At 51.1% G+C, this 24,932-nt stretch overlaps 6 protein-coding genes across 8 annotated transcripts in view; 3 read left to right on the forward strand and 3 right to left on the reverse strand.

Moving 5' to 3' along the window:
• Positions 1-1,429: 1,429 nt before the first annotated feature.
• LOC109517082 (neuronal acetylcholine receptor subunit alpha-10-like) lies at positions 1,430-5,617 on the reverse strand. Its single transcript, XM_019872012.1, has 6 exons — positions 4,563-5,617; positions 3,583-3,728; positions 3,332-3,486; positions 2,731-2,977; positions 2,345-2,630; positions 1,430-2,071 (listed from the first exon to the last, which is right to left on the reverse strand). Exons 1-6 carry the CDS (start codon positions 4,801-4,803, stop codon positions 1,521-1,523), a joined length of 1,626 nt encoding a protein of 541 aa, XP_019727571.1. The 5' UTR covers positions 4,804-5,617; the 3' UTR covers positions 1,430-1,520.
• A 52-nt stretch (positions 5,618-5,669) lies between these two features.
• rbmx2 (RNA binding motif protein X-linked 2) lies at positions 5,670-9,181 on the reverse strand. 2 transcript variants are annotated; one of them, XM_019872416.1, is made up of 6 exons: positions 9,114-9,181; positions 7,638-7,753; positions 7,517-7,568; positions 7,311-7,440; positions 6,785-6,977; positions 5,670-6,697 (listed from the first exon to the last, which is right to left on the reverse strand). In XM_019872416.1, exons 1-6 carry the CDS (start codon positions 9,119-9,121, stop codon positions 6,375-6,377), a joined length of 822 nt encoding a protein of 273 aa, XP_019727975.1. In that variant the 5' UTR covers positions 9,122-9,181; the 3' UTR covers positions 5,670-6,374. The 2 variants fall into 2 exon arrangements, with proteins under 2 accessions (XP_019727975.1, XP_019727985.1); XM_019872426.1 differs by lacking the exon at positions 9,114-9,181 and adding an exon at positions 8,225-8,397 and having other exon boundaries at positions 5,865-6,697.
• On the forward strand, positions 8,527-12,980 carry ap4m1 (adaptor related protein complex 4 subunit mu 1). Its single transcript, XM_019872175.1, has 16 exons — positions 8,527-8,782; positions 8,861-8,925; positions 9,153-9,238; positions 9,313-9,422; positions 9,497-9,593; positions 9,838-9,948; positions 10,027-10,089; positions 10,175-10,237; positions 10,304-10,370; positions 10,685-10,738; positions 10,823-10,929; positions 11,024-11,115; positions 11,284-11,328; positions 11,670-11,720; positions 12,246-12,363; positions 12,598-12,980. The coding sequence occupies exons 2-16, from the start codon at positions 8,868-8,870 to the stop codon at positions 12,790-12,792; spliced, it is 1,317 nt and encodes a 438-aa protein (XP_019727734.1). The 5' UTR covers positions 8,527-8,782; positions 8,861-8,867; the 3' UTR covers positions 12,793-12,980.
• Positions 12,981-13,812: 832 nt separating this feature from the next.
• Positions 13,813-19,900, forward strand: LOC109517202 (arrestin red cell). 2 transcript variants are annotated; one of them, XM_019872237.1, is made up of 16 exons: positions 13,813-14,125; positions 15,284-15,314; positions 15,802-15,862; positions 15,954-15,998; positions 16,067-16,164; positions 16,239-16,337; positions 16,619-16,678; positions 16,920-16,987; positions 17,196-17,331; positions 17,424-17,508; positions 18,012-18,084; positions 18,441-18,578; positions 18,662-18,745; positions 18,949-19,025; positions 19,112-19,166; positions 19,237-19,900. In XM_019872237.1, exons 1-16 carry the CDS (start codon positions 14,103-14,105, stop codon positions 19,322-19,324), a joined length of 1,221 nt encoding a protein of 406 aa, XP_019727796.1. In that variant the 5' UTR covers positions 13,813-14,102; the 3' UTR covers positions 19,325-19,900. The 2 variants fall into 2 exon arrangements, with proteins under 2 accessions (XP_019727796.1, XP_019727788.1); XM_019872229.1 differs by having other exon boundaries at positions 13,817-14,125; positions 19,234-19,900.
• A 508-nt stretch (positions 19,901-20,408) lies between these two features.
• Positions 20,409-22,989, reverse strand: taf9 (TAF9 RNA polymerase II, TATA box binding protein (TBP)-associated factor). Its single transcript, XM_019872440.1, has 6 exons — positions 22,862-22,989; positions 21,975-22,056; positions 21,769-21,905; positions 21,397-21,604; positions 21,012-21,128; positions 20,409-20,937 (listed from the first exon to the last, which is right to left on the reverse strand). Exons 1-6 carry the CDS (start codon positions 22,895-22,897, stop codon positions 20,777-20,779), a joined length of 741 nt encoding a protein of 246 aa, XP_019727999.1. The 5' UTR covers positions 22,898-22,989; the 3' UTR covers positions 20,409-20,776.
• A 366-nt stretch (positions 22,990-23,355) lies between these two features.
• Positions 23,356-24,932, forward strand: part of LOC109516935 (tripartite motif-containing protein 3-like) — a 14,856-nt gene continuing 13,279 nt past the window's right edge. The window contains exon 1 of the mRNA XM_019871812.1: positions 23,356-23,578. The gene's annotated coding sequence lies outside the window, so the exon portion shown is untranslated. The remainder of the gene's footprint in view (positions 23,579-24,932) is intronic.

Here is a 24,932-nt window from a genome sequence, read left to right on the forward strand (position 1 = left end):
AGCCCCCATTTGGGTTTGGGCAAATTCACTGAAGGGCTGCTTTAACAAAATCGGGCGGACGTGACTTTTCATAACAGGATGTGCTTATTGTAATCATTGCATTCAGACCACCGTTATCAATTGTTACCTTGACGCTGCCGAAGACATTCCTGATCCTCGCCTCCATGACGACCGATGACGCGCAAGGGAGGCGTCACGTCAAAACCTGTCCGCACGTCCGTCACACGCCCATCGAGAAGACAGAAGGCCACGCAGGTCATTAAGGCGGGAAGACAGCAGCCTGTCACTGGTGGAATGCGAGCATGCACTCTGTTGCTCCACCTTGCAGCCCAGCGCGAGTAAGTTGAGGGAGCGTTGGCGCGCTCGATAGCAATGCAGCGTGCGCACGCAACAGTGAGAGCGGCGCAAAAGTTTGCAGCGCCTTCGTCAAGATCACCGTCACGCGGCTGCATTGAGGAGCTCCAGAAAAAAACGCGAAAATCGCAGAGACTCACCGCGGTGTTGGTGGCGATGATGATGTTGAAGAGGATCAGCTTGTTCCCGTAAAGACGGCGAGGACAGCTGAGGGAGGGGAGGAGGAGGAGGCGCCTCGTGGAATTTGTACCTTCAAGCCCGAGCGAGAGGGGGGCAGGAAGTTGGACGAGTGAGCGCATGTCAAATGTTACAAAGTCAAGTCAACAACAAGCGCCGGAATGTTCCCCCGGAGAGGAACCAGCAAGCTCATGGCCATCGGTTTCATTCAAGCAACAAAAGTAGCAGAGCGAAGGTCACGTGACCAAACAAACGGGACATCGGGTCACATTATGGTGACATCAGACAGGTCACGTCGCCACACCGACGTGACATCATAGCGGTCACGTGACTGCACAGACATGACATCATCGAGGTCACGAGGTCAAGGTCACGTCACAACGCCGACATGTCGCGATGGCGGTCACGCGACCGCAGAAGCGTGACGTGAATGGCACAGGGCGACACAAACACAACACGATCAGGCTCAGGTGACCACCCCGACACGGCGTGATGAAATCCGCGTGACCACGCGTGACGCGATGGCGATCGCCTTACCTGCGGCTTCACCTTTTTGGTTTGGGTTTTTTGATAGGAGAAGTCCGGCAGGGCGGCGAGAAGCGATTGGCACGCCAACTTTACTGGCGACGGTCATCTCGCCGGACGGGCCGGAACTCTTCCGGGTCTGCGTTAGCGTTAGCATTGATGCTAATTGTAAATTTTCTGAAAGTGTTGTGGCAGCGTGAGAAGAAACACAGCTCAAAAAGTCCGAATGTGAAACGTTTGCTGCAGCAAGTCACGGGGTAAGCGCGGAGGATTCCCCGACTTCGGAACCCCAAACGTTTGCGAAGGAGCGCGCGTGTGACATGCAACACGCCTACGGAGCGTTCTTCGAGACGGGTAAGAAACCATCAGGAAGTTGGGGGTGAGGGGGATGTGGTTTTAATGTGTCACGCGACTTGTCGATACATTTGGCAGCGATCAACACAGCAACACAGAGACGGCGCGCGTCAGACGGCCTTCCCCAGGATGAGGAGGCTCATGATGAAGACCATGAGGAAGAAGAGCCACATGAAGAAGCGATCCATGACCTTGGCCAGCTTCTTCCATTCTCCCATGCGCAGCTGGGCGGCACGTTGGTCCTGGTAGGCGTTGGCGATGTACTCCACGTTGCGGCGCAGCCCTTGGTGATGGTGGCACGCGCACGCCTCCTTCCGGTTCTCCGCCGCGCCTCCTCCCGACCGCTGGCCGTCCGCGGCGTCTCCGCCCTCGTCCAGGGCGACCGAGGCCTCGTCCTTCCGCGCGCTCGTGTCGCCCCCCCGCGCTTCCCCGTTGCACTTGCCGCCGTCTGATTCCGGCCGCTTGCGGGAGGCCGGCCCGCCCGGGCGCTCGTCCGCCGGCTCGTACACGAAGCACACGCGGGCCAAATATTTGAGGATGAAGCGCTCGGCCCAAGCCGGCACGGGCCGTCCCTCGGGGCCGCAGTGGTGGATGTTCATGATGAAAATGGTGAGGGCCGTCGACGCAGTCACCATCGTCATGGTGGCGATGTAGTACTTTCCTGCCCGGCGACACACGACAATCAGTATTCTTAGGTTTTTTTTCTTCAGAATGCATCTGAGGTCACTACGGGACTGATGAAAAACATCAGGATTAATTTTTTTTAAACATATGAAACATGGTGAGAGGTATGTTCAAGTGAGGGGAGGGGCTTCACTTCATCAAGCCATGGCCTTGTCTAATACTAATAAGACTGTCGCAATGAGTACAAACTGCCCTCCTGTGGCAAACAGACGATGGCAAAGCTTTTTGCAGCAGGTCAACGCAGACTCACCGATGAGCGGGACGCTCTCGGACGGCGGCATGCTCTCGGCCACCAGCAGCTGGAAGACGGTGAGGGCCAGCAGCACGGTGACCCCCAGTGACACCTTCTCTCCGGAGTCAGCCGGCAGGTAGAAGCCCAGCGGGGCCAGGAAGGAGATCATCATGCAGGGAAGGAGCAGGTTGAAGATGTAGAAGGAGGACCTCCGCTTCAGATGGAGGGTGAAGGTGATGTCCGGGTACGGATCCGAGCAGCACCCGTAAAGGATGACGTTTTTCTTGGCGGGCATGCCCAGGACCTGCCAGACAGAACAGCGACGCGGCGCTTCTCGGTCATCTGGGTTTGGGCCCCGTTTCCAAAGTGGAACGGACTCTTCTCGGAATCGCAAAGTTTCTCACCTCCCACTCCACGTTGTGGATGAAGTCCGCCAGGTCGGCGCTGTCCAAGGCGTTGAACAAGTCCATCTGGTTGCCGTTGTGAGTCCAGGAGCCAAAGGTGAGGTGACACTGCTGCACGTCGAAGGGGAAGAAGGCCACGTCCACCGAGCACGAGCTCTTGGTGATGGCCGGCTGGTCCCACATCACCTGACCGTCGTGTCTCAGGACCACGTTGGTCTCCATGGAGCTGGAGAACTCGTCGTCGGCGCTGCGGCGGTGGAGAAGAAAGACTTCAAGGGTCTGATGAACTTTGATGCCAAAATGTCAGGCGCCTAACTGCAGGTGGGCGTTTTGTCTGCCATCCACCAAGATTGCGGCGGAATCGGAAACAGGCAGAAGAGTGCCGCGCATCGTCCGAATTCCGCTGCGATTTTGCCAGATGTTGTTAGTAGGTCGGCTTCTCGAGTCTTCATTTTCATTGGTGAGAGCCCACCTGACCTTCCATCTCTGCTCACCACGCATACCACCACCCGCGCCCTCCGTTCCAGCACTTTCACCAAATCCGTTCTGCTTTTTCTCCCCCAAACGATTGCGCAGCTCCGCAACAAATAATAAAACCCACCTGTTGTACAGGACGATGTCGGGCCGCCACACGTAGCTGCTGGGGATGCGGATGGTGTCCAGCCCGTCGTAGTCGTCCTTCTTCCAGGCCAGGAAGGCGTCCATCCACACCTGCCGCACCCACAGGTAGGTTGTCAGGATCTGGTTCCTCTCGTCCTGGAGAACCACGCACACGCGCACGTACAGGGACATTAGCCTGAACAGAAGGGCGTTGGTGAGGGGGGGGGTGTCCAGTGTGTGCTTTGTGGTCACCATGTCGATGATCTGTGACAGCGTGACCTGCAGCGTCACGTTGATGACGTGGTCCGTGTCCGCCACTGGCCGCAGGGCGTTAGTGTAGTTGGTCAGCAAATCTTTCAGCAGCTTGTGAGCGTAGCGGCCGTGTGCTGACTGACATGCTGCGCGCACACGCACACACACACACACACACACACACAACATGATGTCACAATGATAAAAAGGGTCATGGTGGAAATCCTTGCCTCAGGTTTAAAACCATCTCACGGGACATTTTCCACCTCTCGGGACTACAGCCTTTTCTCTTTCGGAAGGAGAAATTCTCTTAAGACTCGAACCTTTTCTGAGGTCTTAATTTCTCTTGGAATTGGTATCAACTGTCAGAACATCAAATAGTTTGGTCATCAATCATTTAATCAGTGGTATGTGGCACGTGTGTGTGTGTGTGTGTGTGTGTGTGTGTGTGTGTGTGTGTGTGTGTGTGTGTGTGTGTGTGTGTGTGTGTGATGCTATCACGTGGAGATGCCGATCGTGGTTGCACATACAAGGCAGCGGCTAGCTCATTTCAAGGACCTTCAGATAAATTATGACAAGTGACTCCCGGTCGTTAGCGCCTCATGTACAAACATGGACATTAGGTCGGCCACGTGCGCCACAATTCCTGTGGTCCGCGAAAGACACAAAATCAAATGTTTTCATTTCATCGTATTGTTTTTCTTTTCTGCAGGGAATGCGTGGAATTAGAAGAAAACGGATTGTAGTTAACGAACAGCTCGTTAGCCTCTGCGGTCTCTCGCCATGTTGATAAAAAATAATTACAGATCAAGTTCGTCTAAAAATTGGACAGACTTTGGGAAGGTCAATTATACTGAACAAAATGTGCCCTAAAATTGATCCTTGAGGGACCCCTACACTGGGACTTGCAAATGGTGTTTATTTTATTGCTCACGTGAAGAAGGAAAAGTTGTTCACAATAAAAGGAAAGTTTGTCTTACCGGGAAGAAAGAGGAGAAGAAACGCAACGAAGCAGCCACGCGCCATCTTCATCGTCAAACTTATTTTCTTCCTCTTGGTTGCCAGGACGAGTGCTGCCGTGAGAGAGAATGAGTCGCTGATGTATGAGGAGGTTGCGTGCTTTCTCCTCCTCCTCCTCCTCCCGCCAATGGCGAGAAGGTCCAGCGTGAACTGAAGAAAAGAGGAAGAATTCAACCGGTAATATTTTGTGGTAACACGCATCAGGAGCTGTTTGAAACCTCAACGCCACACGCCGTCCTCTTGACGCCCCATTTGACCCTCGACCTCTGACGCTCTGGTACACAAGCCATCCAGGGCCCAACAGAACACAAGAAAACACAATCGAGCAAGATAGAAGACGACAAAAGACGGCACAGAACATAAATTGCCAATACAACACAAAAAGAAGCAAAATAGGAATGAACAAGGCGTCCAGTGGAGCAGAGGGCAGTCTTCAGGGGGGCTTGAACTCACAACCCCTGCTGCCTGCGCAAGGTGACCTTCATCTTTGGGCCATCCTCCTTCAAATTAACCCGAAAGAGTAAACTTTGTAAAGTAGAGATTAAGGGATTAGTGGGAAATGGATTGACACACACTGGGGCACTTAAAAAAAAAATAAAATAAAAATTACTTTTCGGCGTTATGGATACTAGCTCCCTCTAGTGGTATTGTTTTTTTTTTTAAATTTAATTGTCATGTCCAACACATTTAAATCGATTCACCACGGAAAAGGTGTTTTTATTTTCCCCTTTTTAAGCACAGGGGTCAGTGTTCAAAGTGCGGCTCACGTCAGAGTGGCGTTCAATGAAATGGAAGACGACAATGCAAGTGCATTTGAACGTTGTCCTGTTGGCGATACCTGGTGGAAAAAGTTGCTTCAACTTGTTCCGTCTCAAAAGACCCAACATCATCTTGGTCGTCAGCAACACCTTTTCCCGATACCGCACCGTTCACATCGGCCTGGATCGTGGCGCAAAATGACAACGCATCTTTGGTGCAATCTGGTGGACAATCGTTGCAACTATATGTTAAAAGAAAGCCTCACATAAACTTGATTTCACACAAATATAAAGAGAAAACAAAAATCATTCATTTGTTATTATGAAAATCCAGCAATATATGTATTTATTTTTTAATCCACGATGACTGTGATTATGTCATTACAGTAAGTAAGGTGAAGTGTAAGCAAGATTTCAAAACATTTTTCTTTTTTTTACAGAGTACAGCCGAGTGTGAATTTGGGGTTTCACTTCGTTACGCAGAGAGAGAGAGAGAGCGCACGCTTTGGTTGAAGATCTTTTTAAATATACATTTACTTGCCTTTTATTTTAGGAGGTGTGTTAGAAAAGTTGAAGGGGAGTTCACTCTTTCTACTGTGGAGCAACCCCCCCCCTCCCCCCAAAAAAGACAAAAATCTAACTAAGCTACAAAAGAGCGAGGGTGACTCATTTGAAAGTGGCAAAGATTTGTGTGAGAGGAGTCTGGAGCTCGTGCAGACCAGATGCGATGCTAATCCTCATCCTCCTGGCCAACCTTGGAGGTGAGTCAAGGTTAATTGAGCGGGGAGAGGCTCAGGTGGGCGGGGCCAAAGAGGGACTCTGTGTGTTCAGTCCCAAAAAGCAGCAAGTCAGAGAAAATATGATTACTATGCTTGCTTTTAAAGTCCCCTCCCCACCCCCCAAAAAAAGACAAATTGTGTTTGTCCAACATAATTTTAAGCCCCAAAAATAATTTTTCAATGTATCCAAGGAAAATAAAAAAAGATTCCAGCATTCGCCCAGAAGTCACCAAGGTCACCTTCTGTATCTCTCATGCTCTCCCCGTCTTCTCTCGGAATCTCCCCGTCTTTTCTCCTCATGTCCTTTTTTTCTCTGGTCATCTTCCCTTCTTCTCTCCTCGTCTCGTCGCCTCCCCTCCTCTCCTCTCCATCTGTCCTTCTCGACCGGCGCCCTCCTCTGGTCATACTTGTCGTAGGCAGCGTCCTCCTTCTCCTCTTTCACTCTCACAGCAGCAGGATGAGGAGAAGCAGAGGACGACGATGACGACGCTCGGCTCGCTTTCTTCTTCTCTTTCTTTTTCTCCTTCTTCTCTTTCTTCTTCTTCTTCTCTTTCTTATCTACAGGAGGAGAAGGTTGCAGCGATGACAATCATGTCAGGCACACACACACACGCGCACACGTGCATCAAGAGGATGTGAGCTCACCTTTCTTGCTCTTTTTCACGGGGATGACGTCATCGTTTTGCGACAAGGAGGACGGGGAGGCAGGCGGGGCGTTGGTGATGGAGGGAGCGCATCCCTCCTCCCTCAGGCGCCGTGTCACATCATCGATATCTTCGTGGTCTTTGGGGGGGCGGTAGTCCCGGACGTGGTCCACGCGGATGGTGCGACCTTTGATCTGGCATGGGACCACAAAGTGGGCTTGGTCACTTCTTGACTTGATCCACTCAGGTGACAGTGGCCCCTTCGACTTACAAATTTAATTGGTTCCATGGCCTGGCTGGTACATCAATGACTGAATATTATTTTTTTTAAAAAATGCTTGCTGAAAATTGTTTTCTAGATTGTCAGCCATCCAGGTCAAAGTGTGCTGCAAAGGTTGAATCGAGCAAGCTAGACTAAACTTGGCTAATTATGATATTGGGGAAATGATTTGCTCTTAATATCCCCAGAATGGCATTTTTTGTGAAAATCTGGCCCTGCCCTAATGTTAATGCTGCTGTGGTGTCACCTTGATTCCGTTGAAATTGTCCACCGCTAAGATGGTGCTCCTCTGGTCCTCGTAACACAGGAAGCAGAAGCCTTTGGACTTGCCCGTCTTCTTGTCTCGCACCAGATTGATGTTGACGATCTCGCCGTACCTGGCGGGACAAAACAGTCCAAGTGAGTCTCGGCGCGGGATCTAAAAACAATACCATAAGACAGCATGGAACGTACTGCGAGAAGACGCAGATGATGTCGCCTTCACTCAGCTCGTAAGGGAAACCTCCTGCAGGGGAAAAAGAAGATGGTGAACCCGACTTCATCATCATCATCATCATCATCTTGGTCTTCTTACCTATGAATACCCAGGCGCTGTCCTTGTACTCGCTGTGCCATGAAGCCTTCTCGTTGATCCCCAGGTTAGCTTCCCGCTCGTTGAGCTCGTTGATAAGCTTCACTTTGGTCAACGGACTGAGACACACACCAAAACAAATACAATAAAATACACAAAATGATACTTTCGCCCCCAACAATTCACCCTAAAAGTTCTGCGCAAGCCAAACACTGTACTGCCATTTCGCTTCCTATTATTCTTATGATGATTATTTTCATTTTAGCTGTGTTTCTAGACAACGATATTGAAGAAAACGTGTGAGCGATACGAGCAGAAGTCAGAAATGATTATCAAACTCTTTATTTGATGATTTATCTCATCGACACGTGTCCTTTTTAACATTTTATGATGGAGCTCTTTACAAGTCAACTGCCGTCCACCTTGTTCATAGCCACGTTAGCTGTTAGCAGCGGCAGGCCGGTAAAAAAGGAGAACGTGCGAACAATAAAACGCGACAACGAAAAGGTCAACAGACACGAACCACGCACACATAGCTATTTGCATATTATTAATATGAATTACAGAAAAGAGGAATGGGAAAAACTCACTTCATTGTAAAAATGTTTGGAGTTCTCTCCCAGACAAAAAGACAAAAAATACTTCCGGGTCAAGGTTCGTGCTTCTACTTCCACCTGCTGATTGGAGGTCTGTACTGTTATTACCGTTCACGTTTTCCAATTCTATGCACTGAGAGACCTCCAAATAAGCGTTGGTTAGAATATAATGTGAAAATGTATCGCTCCTTTTACGATAAGCTCACACAAACTAATTCGGTGAAACCATAAAAATGAAACCAGTGAGCGGTCCGCCTGGTCGGTAGGCGGTGCTGTGCACTGTGACGACGAAACGCTTTGTCAACAACAAGCTCGAAGCTACTGTACGTTGAACATTCAAAATCCACTACATCGGACGCAACGCTTTTGAAATTGCTTACTTGCGTTCGCATTTGGATGTGTTTTTTTATCGGATATTGCTCGAGTTATGAATTAATGTTTATAATGTGAAAATAATAAAATATTGACGTCTCGTTCAAAACACGAAGTGAGATCCAATGGCTTGACATAATTTCATTGACAGATTTCATTTTTTTGACAAGCCTGAAGACGGTAAGTGAAGCACGCAAACCGATGGAGATAAACATTACATTTATGCTGTACTTTTTTTTTTTTGTGCGTGTGTTTCAGCCCCAGGATGATTGCGCAGGTCTTCATCTTGTCCTCGAAAGGCGACCGCCTCGTCTACAAAGACTGTATCCTTCAAACCAGGGGACTTACTATATGAGGCACTGAGAACTCATGTTTTGGTCATTCTGTTGAACGATTTAAAGTTTCTGATCCACTTATCCCCACAAGGGTCGCGGGGTGTGGGGGTCCCTCAACTAGTTGCCAGCCAATCGCAGGGCACACACCCAGGGACAAATTAGACTGTTCCATTCACCTGCACATTTGTCAACTTGACTCCGCACCCATCCGGCAGTCCGGGGAGACATCGGGAGTGACGCTGTTGGCCTTTTTTATGACAAAGTGACGGCGCTGACTGGAGACCAGCCTCCTGTTGTCATGGTAACCTGCAGTGTGTACACTTGTCCATGTGTGCGTTCACTTTCACTTGCATGTGTGCCCGCTCTTGTCCCCAGACGCACAGAAACGTCCACTTTGTGCACGTGTGGCAGGGAGGACTGTACCTGGTCGCCACCACCATCGCGGCAGACTCGTCCCCCTTTGCCATCATCGACTTCCTCAACAGGTGCGGCGCATCACCGTGGCAACCGTGACATAGGCGGGCACAGGATGTGACAGCGTGTGTGCGTGCGTTGGCAGGTTGGCTGCGCTCATCAAAGATTACTGCGGTGCTCTGTCGGAGAAGACGGTGCAGATGAACTTTGCGCTCATCTATGAACTTCTGGATGAGATGCTGGTGTGTCATATATACTGTATCTACACACACACACACCTATCTATATAGATAGATAGATAGATATACACAGTACAGTTCATCTTTATTTATATATTGTAGTGCTTTCACAACACCTGCAGATCGAACAAGCTGGAACATTTATCAGAAAAAATAACGAACACCATAGAACACATAAAATGAAATATTGACAATCGTGTCAAACATCTGTCGTCAAAACTGAGCAAAAGCGTCTATTTGTTTGCAGGATTACGGCTATGTGCAGTCCACGTCATGTGACGTCCTGAAGAACTTCATCCAGACGGAGGCGCTGTCATCGCGACCCTTCAGCCTGTTGGACCTCGCCAACGTGGGGCTGGTGCGGGGCCGCCGCTGACACGTACGTCGCCGCCCGCTCGACCTCCTCCATGACCTCCGCGTTCTTGTCCCGCCGCAGTTTGGAGCCGACACGCAACAGAGCAAAGTGGCGCCCAGTTCTGCCGCCACCAGGCCTCTGCAGGTACTGCATCGCGGAACCTCCAAAACACGTTTGGAAATGGCAAGATTTGATTTTAGGTCCCAGCCCTACCTCCGTGTGTGTCCAGGGAGGGAAAAGTGAGATCTTTGTGGACGTCATTGAGAGGATGTCCGTTGTCATGAGCACCAGCGTGAGTAGGATCGACAGCGCGGCGGAGGCGGGGCCTGAACGGGTGCACTGAGTGCGCTGTGTGCAGGGCGTGCTGATGAAGGCGGAGGTGGAGGGTGAGGTCAAGGTCAAGTGCTTCCTGCCCAGCTGCTCGGGTGAGTCGAGCGACGGAGTACGAGAGAATGTCAAAAACGTTTTTGCTGATAGCAACCTGAAAAAAACGTGATCAAATTGTGCCGCCACATAGAAAAAAAAAAATCTAAATGTATCGATCCGAGGCATTTTCTCGTAGCTAATAATTATGCTAGCCTGTAATCATCTACTTAAATTGTGTACTTGAGTTGGCGATTGGCGCTATGCAAATCGGGCAGGGTGGACTTGACTTGGGTTGGTGTCGAGGGTTGGGGGTCTCTGTGGCTTTTCGTAATGTCCAGCGGGGGTCCCCTCACGCCACGTTGCTCTGCGGCAGAGATTCGCATCGGCCTCAACGAGGACTTGAGCGTCGGCGGCTCACATCTCGCAGGTCAGCTGGCCCGCCGCCCTACAAAATAAAAGCGCTGGAGCCGAGCAAAGAGGAAACGCGCTGAGGCAATTTCCCCGGGTCCAGGTTACGGCGCGGCAGTCCGCGTGGACGAGTGCAGCTTCCACCCAGCCGTCCGACTGGATGACTTTGAGGCTCACCGCATCCTGCGAATCAGCCCCGGCCAGGGCGAGGTAAGGCCCGCCCAGGCTCGAGCGTGATTGGCCGCTCTTGCCGGGGACAAGGGTGGTGGCCTCAACATGTTGACCTTCGTCCCGCTCCCGAAAGCAAAGCGTCATGCAGTACCGACTGGCTGACCGACTGCCCTTGGCCCCGCCCTTCCGACTCTTTCCCGCCATCGAGAAGGACGCCGCCGGAAGGTAACCGACTCACTCGGCAGAGCTCCTCAGGGGAGGTAAGAGGAGGCACGTGCCGGATGCCGCCCCCTAGTGTCAGAGTGAAGACGGACAGGAAGGAGAGGGAGGTTAGGTTCTGCGCTGACGGCCACTTCCTGTTGTTTTCTCTCATGCGCCGCGTTTGTCTCGCAGGCTGCTGATGTTCTTCAAGCTACGCTGCGACCTGCCGCCAAAAAGGTCACTTCCTGTCACATGGCATAAACACGCGGGTGCACAAATGCAAACACACATACACATAGACACACGCACACATGCTCGCTCACGCCAAGTCAAATGTGACCTCACTCGCAAACACCTGCGCACTACGGCACACCGACGCACACGTACCGAGATATACACATGCACACGGACGCCCGCACGCGCATGCATGCCGACACAAAAAAAAAAAAACACACACACACACACGGGCGCGCACACCCCGGACACGAACAGGCACCGAGACACGTTTGGACAACTCTGCGGCCACGCACAGTCTCAGATGCTTGTTGTGTTGACACGGCGACGTTGTGTGCGTGCAGCTCGGCGGTCAACGTGAGCGCCAGCATCCGCGTTCCCAACGGTTGCATCAGGTAAGCAAATTTGCTCCGATTTGAATGAGGCCATAACATTTGAATGACAGGTGCTGTCAATGAAAAAGCCCCCCGCACGCGCGAGGCCGCTCATGAGCAACAACACGCATCGTTTTCATAGAAACCGGAAGGCTAAACCGGAATGGAAACCCACTTGATTTTGTTTTTTCTCACGACAATTCTCATTTCCTTTGATTTTTCCGGTCAGATTTGTTTCTTTTTTCTGAGCAAAAATGAACTTCTCTCAGTCAGTCTGCTTTCGTGGAGGACTGCAGGACTGGGCCAATATTTACTAAATGAGAGGCTGAAATCCGAAGGTTTGGACAATTTGACGTCGAAACGATTCATCAATTATCAAAGCGGTTGTTGGTGAATTTCGTCATTCATTAATCGATTAACAGTTGCACCTGTAGCCCAAATCAAAGGGAAGTCAATTGGAGAATCGGCCATTCCTACTCAAGGCTAATCATCAAGGCTAAGATATTCCGCTTCAACTTCATGCCTGATCGTGCCACTTCCTGTCAGTTTGTCGCAGGAACTCAGCAGTCCCGATCAGAGTGCCGAGCTGCAGCCGCAAAACCGAGCCGTCGTCTGGAAAGTTCCGCGCTTCCCCGGGGGAACGCAGCTCTCCGCCGTCTTCAAGGTACGCAAAAGCGCAGCGATAACTACGCCGTCGCCCGAGCGGAGCGATAAAGGGGGACTGCGATTATTGGACGGGGCAAACGACCAAACACACAAATGAAAAATGACAACACTTTGTTGACACCATTTGTGTTTTTTCACCCACTCACTGCTTTTGTTCATTTTTTTTCTCAAAAAAAATTTATGTTAATATGGTCACGTTCGATCTTGTTGTATCGGCATCGTTTTCCCCCAGCTGGACATTCCCGCCCTAAGCTCCGCCTCCATGATGGAGGTGGGTCCCGTGTGTTTGACCTTCGAGCTGCCCAAGGTCACGGCCAGCGGCCTCCACGTGCGTTTCCTGCGCCTGGTGCCCACGCAACATCGCGGCCCCACCCAGCGCTGGGTGCGCTACGTCACGCACTCGGACTCGTACGCTATCCGCATCTGAGGTGGCGGCAGCGCTCCCGCAGGCGGCGGACGGAACTGATTTCTTTTGCGTTGCAAACACGACGACATCATGATGTGGTGATGAGATGATGTCACCACAATAAAGAATGATTTTTAATTTCAATTCATTATACTGTATTGCGTAGGACTTTTGTGTTTACTTTTTAACATAAAGAAATATTAGCACTACTACACCACACGAGACCCTACAATACTCAGACAGTACTTGACCTCACACTATAGTACTCAATGGGAAAACCCAGTACAACACTATACTAATCAGTACAACGTGGCACATTGCTTTATATGAGTACTGCACTCCATTCTTATCGATACTATATGATGCACCACACAATGCTATACTACAATTACCATGACACTACAATATGCCGCGCTACACAGCACATCGCACACTACCGTGTTACACACTGCAGTTTTTGTGACGCACAGTACTAAGCAATTCATGAACATGACATAACCAAATGCTTAATTGCATACATTACTACACATTACGAGAAATACACCACAATGCATTGTACACGATCGTGCACAAGACCAGACGCTATTTACACACTATTCATTACACTTGGACATACTACTTTTCACCACAAAGTCCAATACAAAACTGCTCAACGGAACACGACATTACACACAGCACTAAACCACACACACACACGACAGTATTTATTACACACCACTACACCACACTAGACACGACAATAACTGCTTGACACTACATCGCTACTTCGCAGAGACGAGCAACCAAATTGACCGAATGAGTCAAACTTGTTTTGTGGTGGCCGGAACGGATTAATTGCATTCCCATTCATTTCAATCGGGGAAATAAGAGCTGAGTGTTTTGAGATACGGGCGCTGTCACGAAACCAATGAGTGTCGTATCTCGAGGCGCCTCCACACGACTTTGCATTCTACGGCACGCGCACGCAAATTCGTCACGGAGAGACGTCGTGTGCGTGCGTGCGAGCGTCGCGTTTGACGCAACGTGATCATCTGCAGCCGCGGCACGCACGCGCGCTCACACAAGAGCGGCGAGCGAAGCAGGCAAATAGCGCTGCAGCCCTCGCGGAAGTGGCAGCGAGCTGAGGAGGCGCTCCGCGAAATTAGCATACCCGCTTAGCGGTTCGCCGAGGCGGATGGAAGGTTGAACGCCGCCCGCTGGCACCTCCCCCCTTCCCAAAAAAAAACAAAAAAAAAACAACAATAACCTAAGTCCTTTCTAGCCCAACGACACAAGCAACCGAGTCCGGGCTCGTCTCTTCCGGCCCTTCTTGACGTCCGCCAGCCGCGGAGATGGGCGACAAGGCGGGTACGAGGTGAGCGAACGCGCTAGCCTCCGCGGGCTAGTTAGCATCACGCCGTTGGCCCGAATGGGTGCTCGTCATGCCGTGGCGGCGATCTGCGCGTCTAAGTCGTGACTCTTTTCGACTCAAAGAGGCTATCGCTGGTGGTGGGTTTTATTTATTTTTTTGGTGTTTTTTTTTTTTTTTTTTTTTTTTTTTTTGGGGGGGGTGGGGGGCCCCCGCGGGGGGGGGGGCGCGGCGCGCGCAGCAGGGTGGGGTTAACTAGCGGGCTAGCTACTAGCCCCAGCTGTGTCTCCGCTACGGTCGCAGAACACGTCTTGATTTTTCGTCGTTGTAGTCGCAATTCCCATTAAAGCTGCTCATTTTTTACGCAAGGTCGCAGGTATCGTGAAACAAAAATACACGGTGCGCGTTTTCAGCGTCGTTCGTGTTATCCGCGATGCATGATTTGAAGCAAATCCCCCAAGGTGGATGTTGAACAACATCTGTTATTTTGAGCGAGGTCAAATAAAGCGGATAGAAATATAGCCTCTGAATGTTTGTTTCTGAACGTACGTGTGCGTTTTCACGCCGACGAATGAGCTTTCCAATGGGAAAACGTGCTGTAAATTGTTGCGTTTTAAGTGTGCAGATTGCCATTATTTTTTTTCTAAAGACGCTCGAAACGTCGGAGACACCCGGCGGCATGTTTGCTGTTTTAATATTGGTTTTTACGTCTCATTGGAATAAATTCACCTGCTCCACCCGCTGTGTCAGCATACGGCGCGCGTGCGTGCGCGACAGGTGAATCATCGCACCTCGTGCCAGAAATCGTTATAACAATGTTGATAAAGTGAAAAATATTTCTACAAGTGTATGTTAAAAAAAAAAAAAAAAAAGCTAATTCCTGTGTTGTGACACTTCTGCTTTGACACGCAGCTACTTCCTGTTTGGTGTGAGAAAGGAAGTGATTAGCCGTTTTGACAACACTCGTGCATTGGCTCCATCCCCTGACAAATCCCCTAAAGTCGAAAAGTGACTTCCCGTTTCAAGAAAATCCGTCCTGTTAGCTCACGGGTGAAGTCGGCAGAGCGACATCTCCTCACCTGATGTTGTGACTTCCTGTTCCGCTGGGACACTTCCTGTCAAATGACCAGACACTGATTCTTCTTCCTCCTCCTCCTCTTTTAGAGTCTTCAAGAAATCCAGTCCAAACTGTAAGGTGAGCCCAAGCTTACGACAGGGTTGTAGACGCTGTAGAAGGTAACTTGTTGGTTCTCACCGGAGGGTCTCGATCAGGCTGTGGAAGGCAATTTAGAAGGTTTGAGAAGCTCAAGGTCGGGGGTGCCCAAGTCCGGGCCTCGAGAGGCCCGATCCAGCCTGTTTTGGATGTCTCCCATCAGCTCATCGGCAAGCTTTGCAGAAGCCAGAGAACGTTCCCGTTCATTTGAATGGCCTGTGTTGGAGACGTCTCAACCAGGCCGGATGGGGGGCTTCCGAGGACCGTGCTTGGGCACCCTTCCTACCGGAAGGTGATCAGTAGGTTCTGGAAAGCAAAGGTGTGTCGAAGGCGACGAGGCCTTGGAAGGATTTTGAAGGTTGAATGAAAGCTTCTACAAAATTTGGCGTGAGGTCAATCACAGTGCAAATAAGCTCACTCGAGGGTTCGAGAATGTGAATGCGTCACAGTTGCGGTCTGGTGTGGGCAGGTGACGGTCTACCTGGGCAAGCGGGACTTTGTGGACCACCTGGACCATGTGGATCCAGTAGGTGAGTCAGATGCTCCGTCACGTGACCTTCCTCCTGCTCGGGTCTGCCGCTCGTCACCACAGCCGTCGCCGTTTTGTCTCCGTGTGGACAGACGGTGTCATCCTGGTGGATCCCGAGTACCTGAAGGACAGGAAAGGTAGGACGCTATTTTCAAATTCTTCTTCCTAGCGCTCTGCTCACGCTTCCTGTCTTTCCCGCACGTAGTTTTCGTCACGCTGACCTGCGCGTTCCGTTATGGCCGCGAGGACTTGGACGTGCTGGGTCTGTCCTTCCGCAAGGACCTGTACATCTCCACCTTCCAGGTCGCCGCCACTCGGTCACGCTCGCCGGCCGCCCAAGATCCGCCGCACTCACGTGATGTCACTTCCTGTTACAGGCCTTCCCGCCCGTCCCCGAAGAGCGCAAAGCCAACAGTCGACTGCAGGAGCGGCTCCTCAAGAAGTTGGGGCAGCACGCGCACCCTTTCTACTTCACTGTGAGTGCGCACGCCCACACACACACACACACACACACACACACACACACACACACACACACACACACACACAGTTGGCTTGGTGCCATGATGGCGTCACTGACAAGGTGCCACATGGTGTGTGCGTGCGCGCGTGTGTGAAGCAGTCACTAAAGTGCGTGTCTGAGGGGGTTTGTGTGCATGTGTGAAGTTGTCACAGAAGTGTGAGAGAGTTTGTGAGTGTGTGAGAAGGCATCCTTAAAGTGTGTGTGTGTGTGTGTGTGTGTGTGTGTGTGTTGTAGATCCCTCAGAACCTTCCGTGTTCCGTCACGCTGCAGCCCGGACCCGAAGACACCGGCAAGGTAAACTTGACAAGGTGGAAAGGTCACTTGATGGGGGCAAAAGGCAAACGTAGTGACATCACAAGTGGGCAGGGCATCAGAGGCTTTCCCCGGTACGACGAGCTTTGGAAAAGTGGAGCACAGTTGAGCTGGCGCAGGCACGACTGCGCTTTTGCTTTCTGACCCGATGAATCAATCATGGGATCAATTCTTCCCAAATGATCGGTGAACTCACATAGGTGTGGCTCGTGTGTGCACGCAGGCGTGCGGTGTGGACTTTGAGATCCGAGCATTCTGTGCCAAGAACATGGAGGAGAAGATCCACAAGAGGTGAGTGCTGAACTCGCTCACTCACTCAACTAAGTCACTCGCTCTCATTCACTCTGTCACTCACTCACCCGTGTTCGCTCACTCGCTCAGGCACTCCCTCCCTCACTTTTCTCTTATTCACTCACTCACTCACGCCGTCCTGAACCCCCCGCACCCCCCAACTCACTTCTGAACTGACTCCCGTCTCCCACTCCACGTGTGCGCACAGGAACTCTGTGCGTCTGGTGATCCGCAAGGTGCAGTACGCGCCGGAGAAGGCGGGGCCTCAGCCCATGGTGGAGACCACTCGCAGCTTCCTGATGTCAGACAGGTCGCTGCACTTGGAGGCTTCGCTGGACAAGGAGGTAGACAGACGCGCACTTTCGGAGTGAGGGAGAAAGCATGTTAAGTGACCAGTGTGTGCGGGTGTGTGTGCGCGCGTGCGCCAACCTGTCAGCTTTACTACCACGGCGAGCCCATCAGCGTCAACGTGCACGTGACCAACAACTCCACCAAGACCGTCAAGAGGGTCAAGATCTCAGGTCAGCCTCCACCGAGCACTTTTTCAAAATCTCTTTTGAGTTTTCAAATATTTCAGTAGTCAATTCTTCTTTTTTTTGGTGGGGGCGGGGGGGGGGTTCAACTTATCGAATTTTATCAAATGTTTTATTTCCTGGATTTATTTCTTGGATGCAGTCGCCGAATTATTGTTGCGCATTGACAGCAATTGCTATTTTGCCAGCGCTTTGGCGCCATCTTGTGGCAATTGAGTAAACCAAGCCGAGCTGTTTGTGGGCTGTCAGCCTGTTTCCAAAGTTTCCGTGGAAGTTGAGCAATGTTAATGTTGGGAAAACAAATGACAGGTTAGAATCAAAGCAAAAGTCCAAACTCGTCAGGTGCTTTTTCTATAAGCAAAGTGGGGAAAGGGGTGCGTGAGGGGCGGGGTGGGGTGGGGGGGGGTAGATAAAAATGTCATATCTGCGGTCGTATCGCCCGGCACTACCTTGACCCCGGATGTGCGTTCTGTGTGTCCTTGTCCCCGCAGTGCGCCAGTACGCTGACATCTGTTTGTTCAGCACGGCGCAGTACAAATGTCCCGTGGCGCAGCTGGAGGCCGAGTAAGTACACGTGAGCGGAAAACGTCACCCCTAACTTGAGCGTCTCGGAGTACTTTACCAGTGCCCCAACGTACGGGTTTTTCCTGTTCTGAGCCAAATTCGGGCAAGAAACAAAAGGAACTCGTATCGCAAGGCCCCAAACGTACAAACCGAAAGCGCTAGCGAGGGGCCGCTTTGGGCCACAACTCAAGGCCAGACGCTCACGCGCAAGCTAATCGGCCAGTCGTGCGCCGGCCGCCGGCAAGGCCGCGCATGCAAACAATCGTCGCTTTTACGTAACGCGGTGCTGTTGCGCTTTCTCGGTGCGTTACGGGGGAGCTTTGAATTGACAGATGTGTTGTGCGTGTGCGCGTCAGCGACCAGGTGTCGTCCAGCTCGACATTCTGCAAAGTCTACACGCTGACGCCCACCCTGGACAAGAACCGCGAGAAGCGAGGCCTGGCGTTGGACGGGAAGCTCAAACACGAAGACACCAACCTGGCCTCCTCCACGATGTAACGTGCACGCCCGCCCGCCCACACACGCACGCACTTGATACTGATGTGTGTGTGTGTGTGTGCATGCGCGTGTCTTTCAGTGTCAAGGATGTGACCAACAAGGAGGTGCTGGGCATCCTGGTGTCTTACAGGGTCAAAGTCAAGCTGGTGGTCTCGCGTGGAGGGTACTGTATCACCTTGTGTGTGTGTGTGTGTGTGTGTGTGTGGTGTAACTAAGTCACTAAAATGTGCACACAGTCATTTAAGCGTGTGAGTAGTCATCGCAAAAGTTTGCTTGTGTGTGGGTGAAGGAAGTAGCGGCGGAAGTAATTGTGTGCGCGAGTGCGTGCACGCGCCTCCTCACCCCTCCCTCGCTTGTCCGTCACAGCGACGTGTCGGTGGAGCTGCCGTTCATCCTCATGCACCCGAAACCGGCGGAGCCGCCCGCGTCGCGCCCACAGTCGGGTGAGTGCGCGCGCGTGACCTCGAATCGCCAGCCGCGCAACTCGCTAACCTGTACGCGCGCGTGTGTGTGTGTTTGCGCCGGTCAGCCGTGCCAGAGTCGGACCCGCCCATCGACACCAACCTGATCGAGTTTGACACCAAGTGAGTACCTGCGCCAAGATGTCGTGTCGAGCACGTGCAGCGTGGCCATAAAGTCGATTCTCCTCAGCAGCGTCTCCCAGGACGACGACTTTGTCTTTGAGGACTTCGCCCGCCTGCGCCTCAAAGGGGTGGTGGACGACAAAGACGAGGACTGCTAGGAGCGGCCCGCCCGCTCCTCCACGCACGTCCGCGCACACACGTACACGCACACACGTATGCACAGGCACGTTACATTCCCCGGCGGAAGGACGGAGGGCGCCGAAAATTGGGCACCGCCTGGGTGATCCGCCGCGCCATCTTCTCCGCGTTTTGTTTTGATCGAAGGATCTTCACCGATGGGATTTCCCAGGTTCTTTGCGTATTGACAGCAAGTCGAGGTTTTCGTCGACCTTCCGCTTTTGAGCAAACGGCGCTCGGGGGGCCGCAAGGAGGTTTTCAGTCGCCTTGCGACATCGAAGGCCGGTCGAAAGCTTTCTTTGCCGCCACTGGTCACCGTTTGCTGAAAAAAAAAAAAAGGTAAGGGCGGTTGAGAACCTGCATTTGCTGTCAGATGGACAAAACGGGTTTCAACTGACCTCACCCTGAAAACTCCGAAGGTAAATTCAAACCACGCCTGAACTGTGAGGTGAATCACAACCCGTATTTGCTGTCAAAGTATCATTGATTGTCAAAACAGGTTTTCTTTGACCTTCCTTTTTTTTCTTCCTTGTAATAGTTGACCAGAAAAAAAAAAAAAAAATCAAACCTTTGTTTGCTGGGCTATTCAAAAAAGCGTAACACTGTCAGTTGAAGGATGTAAACAAAAAAAAGGAAGCTACAATACTTTTTAGTTTGGAAATCCTTTTGAATGTGCAGCATTTTTTTTTTTATCCCCGCAGCAATGATGGTGTCTTATACAGAATTGTTGATTTTCAAAAGGTGTTGATACCTGAAGGAGGGAGAGGAGTGGGGGGGGTCACCCGCCGTCCACATCACTTGCAACATTCCTGTGCCGCCGCCCCCCGCCACACATAATTCGAGCGGCCGGTGGCATTCTCCGCCTCAGTTCCCGTCTCAGCCTTTTCCATTTTGAAAGTTCCAAACATACATTTTCTTGAGTGCCATGATCCCATTCAGCCAGTAAGAAGTGTTTCCTGTGGCATCGATTGCATCATGGGTCAAAACAAACAATCAAATCAACACTTCAGCTTTTTTTTTTTTTGCGTCGTTTGCGTTGGATTTTTTTTTTGCTCCCTGCAATGGTTGGCCACGCCCCAAAATGGAAAGAGGCGGAGCATGTTCTTTGCAGTGCCGTGATTGGTCGTCGTGGTCGTTTTTAGTCGTGCATGTGCGCTAACTTTTTTGCGACGCGCGTGATGTGTCAAAACGTGTGCGCTAACTTTTTGCCACAAACAGGAAGTGACTTAAATGCTTGGTTATAATCATTCACATGGTTTATTTTATTTGAAATTGTTTTTAGGATTAAAGGTGAAAAACAAAACAAAAAGTCATTGTGTCGTCAATGCGGCAGAGCTTGAAAGTTTGTCTTGGTGCGGCAGCAGCAAAGAATGCCGAGTGCGATCGTGTGTGTGAGCGCGAGAGGGGACGTTTGTGTGCCCTGTTGCGTATTGTCACATGGCGTCGTAGTCGTCGTCATCCTGGTGTTTCCTCTTGAGCGACTCGCCACCGCCGGCGCTCTGAGCCGCCATGTTGGTGGTGATGAGGATGTTCTTGGAGCCAATCAGAGAAGAGTTGATGAGCACGCTGGACGCGGCGGGCGTGCTGAGCGGCGCTGCAAGGAAAGGACAGTTGATTGGTCGCCCGGAATGGCGAGCCGACACGGCGACCGCCTCATCGGACGTTTACCGCTTTTAGTACTGCCGCTCTGCAAGGGAGGCGGGATCTGCACGGCGAACCTCTGACCCGCCAGCGACACCGGGGTTCCCGCCTTGCCGCCACCCGCCGATTGAACCGACGTGTTTCCTGCAAAGACGACGCGGCGTCTCTGGTCAGTGAGTATTAGCCCCGCCCCTCCAAACAAGTGCGCAGCAGTGAATAAGCAAAGTTAGTCTTGATGAGCCTTGTGTGAAGGTGACTTGCTCTGTTGAGTAATTTTACGCCCTAATTCCGTTTATCTATGCAACATGGGTTCCTGACTGTGTACATGCCAGATGCACGGTCATCCTGATTGCCCATTATACATTCCAACAAAACGGGGCACGACATCGCAGATGCGTAGGCGGGAACTGACCGAGCGTGGGTGTAGCCGGTCTGCTGGAGACGGCGCTGAGGCGGGGTGCTGATATCCTGCCGGCCGACGCCACCTTCTTGGGGAGAAACTTGAGGCGGTAGTTGGGGGCGGTCAGGCAGTAGCGGTCAGGGGGCAGGCGGGGACCCGTGTAGGGCTTGATGAGGGGCAGCGGCGTCTGGTTCTTCTGTCTGGCCACTTCCAACAGGAACTGAAGGACACGCAAAACACCTTCGGTCATCACACCCAAGGCTCGGAACATACACACACCTACGCATATCCCCATGCCAACCAACAAATACCTACGCACGCTCCATCATGGCTACATATCTAAATATACACTCGCACACGCCACACAACAAAATGTTTCCTTACATCTCTGGGCGGCGGCGACGTGAATGACTGGTCCATCCTGCACTGAATGGCCAGTTTGATGTCATCGGCATCCACGTTAGACTTCTTGGCGTGCGTGGCGTAGATCTTGGCATCCTCGATGATGCTCGTCACATATCCTGCGAAGAGTGGACAGCGTGATGAAGGTGGGAGGTTCGCATCGTATTTCAGCCGTGGCGACAACTTACTGTAAGTGAACTCCAACATCTGGTTAATGACGCGGGGCTCGTAATCGGTGACGCCCATGTCCTTCAGGATCTGGATCATCACCTGGAGGGAAAGTAAATAAAAGAAACATTTTAGACACCTTGTTTGAAAAGAAAACTCACATTGTCACCACCCAAAAAAACATTTTCATACACTTTGTTTTTACATAGTCATCTTTAACATATGATGGACTCCTGACAATTGTGTCAAACTTTTTTTTTTGTTACCTGCAAAAATATTTTGTACACTATATAACTGCTAATCATTTTGAACTTCCTTATTTTTTTCATGCTCTTAACACAATCATTGCAGACAGTCACTGTGAATAAAGCACTTTAATCGTTTTGTTCATTTTGTCATTCGTAATTTCTTATTGTATACCGTCTTAGAATGGCTTTGAATCGACGTATCAACTTTGAAATAATCATTGTACACATGGTATCACCTTAAAAATACTGTACATCGTTTCGGGTTTGGATTATTCATTAAACACGTAACACTACATACACGGAGGACATATTAGTTAAAAACACTTTTGCACGGTAAATATGTGGACGGCGACGATGATTTGAACATCACCCAAGCAAACGCCGGTGCTAACTGAATAAGTTTGACCGAGCGTGACTTAGCCTCCCTCAGTCAAACAAGTCGTGATAACAATACTGTTTTACTTTAGCCGTCTGGTTAGCAGCGGCTAAGCTAAGCAGACGAGATGCATTTTTATGAACGGACATGCTAAGAAGCTAGTTGCGGCCGAGCCGACCAGGTAGCAACACCGGAGAAGAGTTTAACAACTGGACAACTTTAGTAGATTAATCGCCCACCGCCGCGCGAACGCGAAGAGACGCAACAAAAGGTCCAAAGTTACCTGAGCATCTTTGGGGATGCTTTTCGGAGCAGACATTTTGAATTTCTTCCTTGGGCACCGTCTTCCGGCCTCCACGTCTTCTTCTACGCCGTGTTTTTTTCTGCTGCGCTTTTTTTCCCACGAACAAGAGTTTCGTTCACATTTAGTCGGCGATTATTTAGTCGTGTTTGAAATCAGTCGCCCCCCCCCCACTATTACATCGCCATTTATACATTTTCTTCCGCTTATCCGAGTCGGCTAGTATCCAAGTAGGAAATTAAATCCAACAGATAACTTAAAAAAAAAGTATAATTCATCTTCCTTTCATCATAATATTGTTGTTTTTTTTCATTGATGCACTTTTCCTATGGCAGGGATGAGGAGTTAAGCGGGGACATCAGAAATTCCCAAAACATTAAAAAAAAACAAAACAACAACACGTCTTTGTTGCCATCTCTCCTCCAGTCTGCTCATCTCATCCACCATTGGTCCCGCCCGTGCCCGCCCATTCCCCCCCCCCTCCAACCAATCAGCTGGTAGGCTTCCCCTCTACGGCTCGTTGACGAGACACACACACAAAGACGCGCGCGCTGACTACCAACACGCACTCCCGACGCCCGTTCTCCTTTTGGCACCTCGGGAATGCGGCGGTGGTGTCGGACAGGGCGGTGTGTCTCCCAGCGGGGGAGGAGGAGAGACCGGCGCTGAGACGCGCGTCCGGAAGTCCTCCGCTTACCCGTAAGTCTTGCGTCTGCCCTTTGTGCGCGCCCGAGCGATGCTGCGGGGATTCTGCCCTCACATCACCTCCCCCGATGAGGAGCTTGATTTCTTGTCACTTGACGAAAACGTGCAAACGTCAGTGTCAAATGCCTGTCACGCTGCGTGGACTGTCCGAAAAAGAATCCTTCAAGGCTCCGGCTGTCGTTTGTTGCTGGAGGGGCGCAAGTGGAGAGCGGAATGTCCAGCTGGCATGGTAGGAATGTGGAGCGGAATGACGGAGGTGGGGGTTGGGATGGGGGCACGAGTCATGATGAAGTCACGTCAAGTCTCAATGGAACTTATCGGGAGTGGGGCGGTCTGGTTTTGCGGTGACGATTGAAGACTTGTTGCAGTTGTGGTTTGCTGTTAAAAGTGCTTGAGGACGAAAGTTAGGATGAGGTTTCGAGAGTGCTAACCGAGCAGCCTTGGCTTGCCGACGACAGAACCGATTAAAGGCGCTTCGTGAAGCCTTTCACCACACCACATTTAATTAGGGCGAGCAATCAACATTTTATTTTCAAGAATATTCAACACTGGCATCACGGACGTCCGTAATAACCTGGACCGCCTCTCACAGCTGAAGCCAGAGGGCAGCCATCTTGCGTTGCCACGGCTACCGACAACTTCTTTTCAGCACTGGCTGCAAGCAGTGCTATCGCTGCGTGTTTTACTCCGAGATCCCCTGCGGGAGTCATGAGTGCCCCGCAAAGAACCGACTTCACCGGCGGCATCGACCTTTCAGCGCGGATGATCTCGGTATGGGGAATCGGGAATAATCGTGACGGGTTTACATTCAGTACCTCCGTCGAATCTCACCAGATCAATCAACTCACTTCAACATACGCAGGGTCCTAAACGGTAACGTCAGAGCAAGTTTAAACCGGATCTGATCCGGTTTCTGCATTTGGCAGCAATGTAAACATCACATGGAACAATAAAAATGGTTCAAACGTTTGTCCTCAATTGTCGTGTGTTCGAGCAATAGACAATCTGCATCCTATCCGCCTTGAATTTGGAGTCTGAATCCCCTCCGGATGGAAAGGCAACGCCATTCACGTGTAAACGCCACTTGGCCATCCTCATTTCGCAAGGCGACACGTTTGTGACTCTGCCGTGCCTTCGCTGACCTTCATTGCCCCTGCACACACACACACACACACACACACACACACACACACACACACGACTAATAACTGCGCCCTCTCGGAACTAAACACGCACTTGAAGGCACGATTACACAATGCGCTCGTGATTCGCCATCCTTTCCTCGTAATCTTTGCACTGCGAGGGCAGAGAGGAGGAAGGTGGTGCGTGTGTTGGAGGGGGTGGGGGG

Source organism: Hippocampus comes, unplaced genomic scaffold (assembly GCF_001891065.2).
Source record: "Hippocampus comes isolate QL1 unplaced genomic scaffold, H_comes_QL1_v1.1 scaffold33, whole genome shotgun sequence".
Lineage (NCBI taxonomy): Eukaryota > Metazoa > Chordata > Actinopteri > Syngnathiformes > Syngnathidae > Hippocampus > Hippocampus comes.

Bases quoted from the DNA above. Each gene is read 5' to 3' on its own strand.
- LOC109517082 (XM_019872012.1), bottom strand. From the start codon at position 4,803: ATGCGTGTTACCACAAAATATTACCGGTTGAATTCTTCCTCTTTTCTT. The intron at 2,631-2,730 runs GTGAGAAACTTT...TCTGTCTGGCAG, and splicing joins TCCACAACGTGGAGTGGGAG to GTCCTGGGCATGCCCGCCAA. The intron at 2,072-2,344 runs GTGAGTCTGCGT...GTCGCCGGGCAG, and splicing joins CGAGAGCGTCCCGCTCATCG to GAAAGTACTACATCGCCACC.
- ap4m1 (XM_019872175.1), top strand. From the start codon at position 8,868: ATGATTGCGCAGGTCTTCATCTTGTCCTCGAAAGGCGACCGCCTCGTC. The intron at 10,238-10,303 runs GTGAGTAGGATC...CGCTGTGTGCAG, and splicing joins CCGTTGTCATGAGCACCAGC to GGCGTGCTGATGAAGGCGGA. The intron at 11,721-12,245 runs GTAAGCAAATTT...ACTTCCTGTCAG, and splicing joins GTTCCCAACGGTTGCATCAG to TTTGTCGCAGGAACTCAGCA.
- rbmx2 (XM_019872416.1), bottom strand. The intron at 7,569-7,637 runs GTAAGAAGACCA...TTTCCCCTGCAG, and splicing joins CAGCGCCTGGGTATTCATAG to GAGGTTTCCCTTACGAGCTG. The intron at 7,441-7,516 runs GTACGTTCCATG...TTGTCCCGCCAG, and splicing joins ATCATCTGCGTCTTCTCGCA to GTACGGCGAGATCGTCAACA.
- LOC109517202 (XM_019872229.1), top strand. From the start codon at position 14,103: ATGGGCGACAAGGCGGGTACGAG. The intron at 16,165-16,238 runs GTCGCCGCCACT...TTCCTGTTACAG, and splicing joins TGTACATCTCCACCTTCCAG to GCCTTCCCGCCCGTCCCCGA. The intron at 18,085-18,440 runs GTAAGTACACGT...TGTGCGCGTCAG, and splicing joins GTGGCGCAGCTGGAGGCCGA to CGACCAGGTGTCGTCCAGCT.
- taf9 (XM_019872440.1), bottom strand. From the start codon at position 22,897: ATGTCTGCTCCGAAAAGCATCCCCAAAGATGCTCAG. The intron at 22,057-22,861 runs GTAACTTTGGAC...CTTTCCCTCCAG, and splicing joins GCATCCCCAAAGATGCTCAG to GTGATGATCCAGATCCTGAA. The intron at 21,129-21,396 runs GTCAGTTCCCGC...TCGTCTTTGCAG, and splicing joins ACCGGCTACACCCACGCTCG to GAAACACGTCGGTTCAATCG.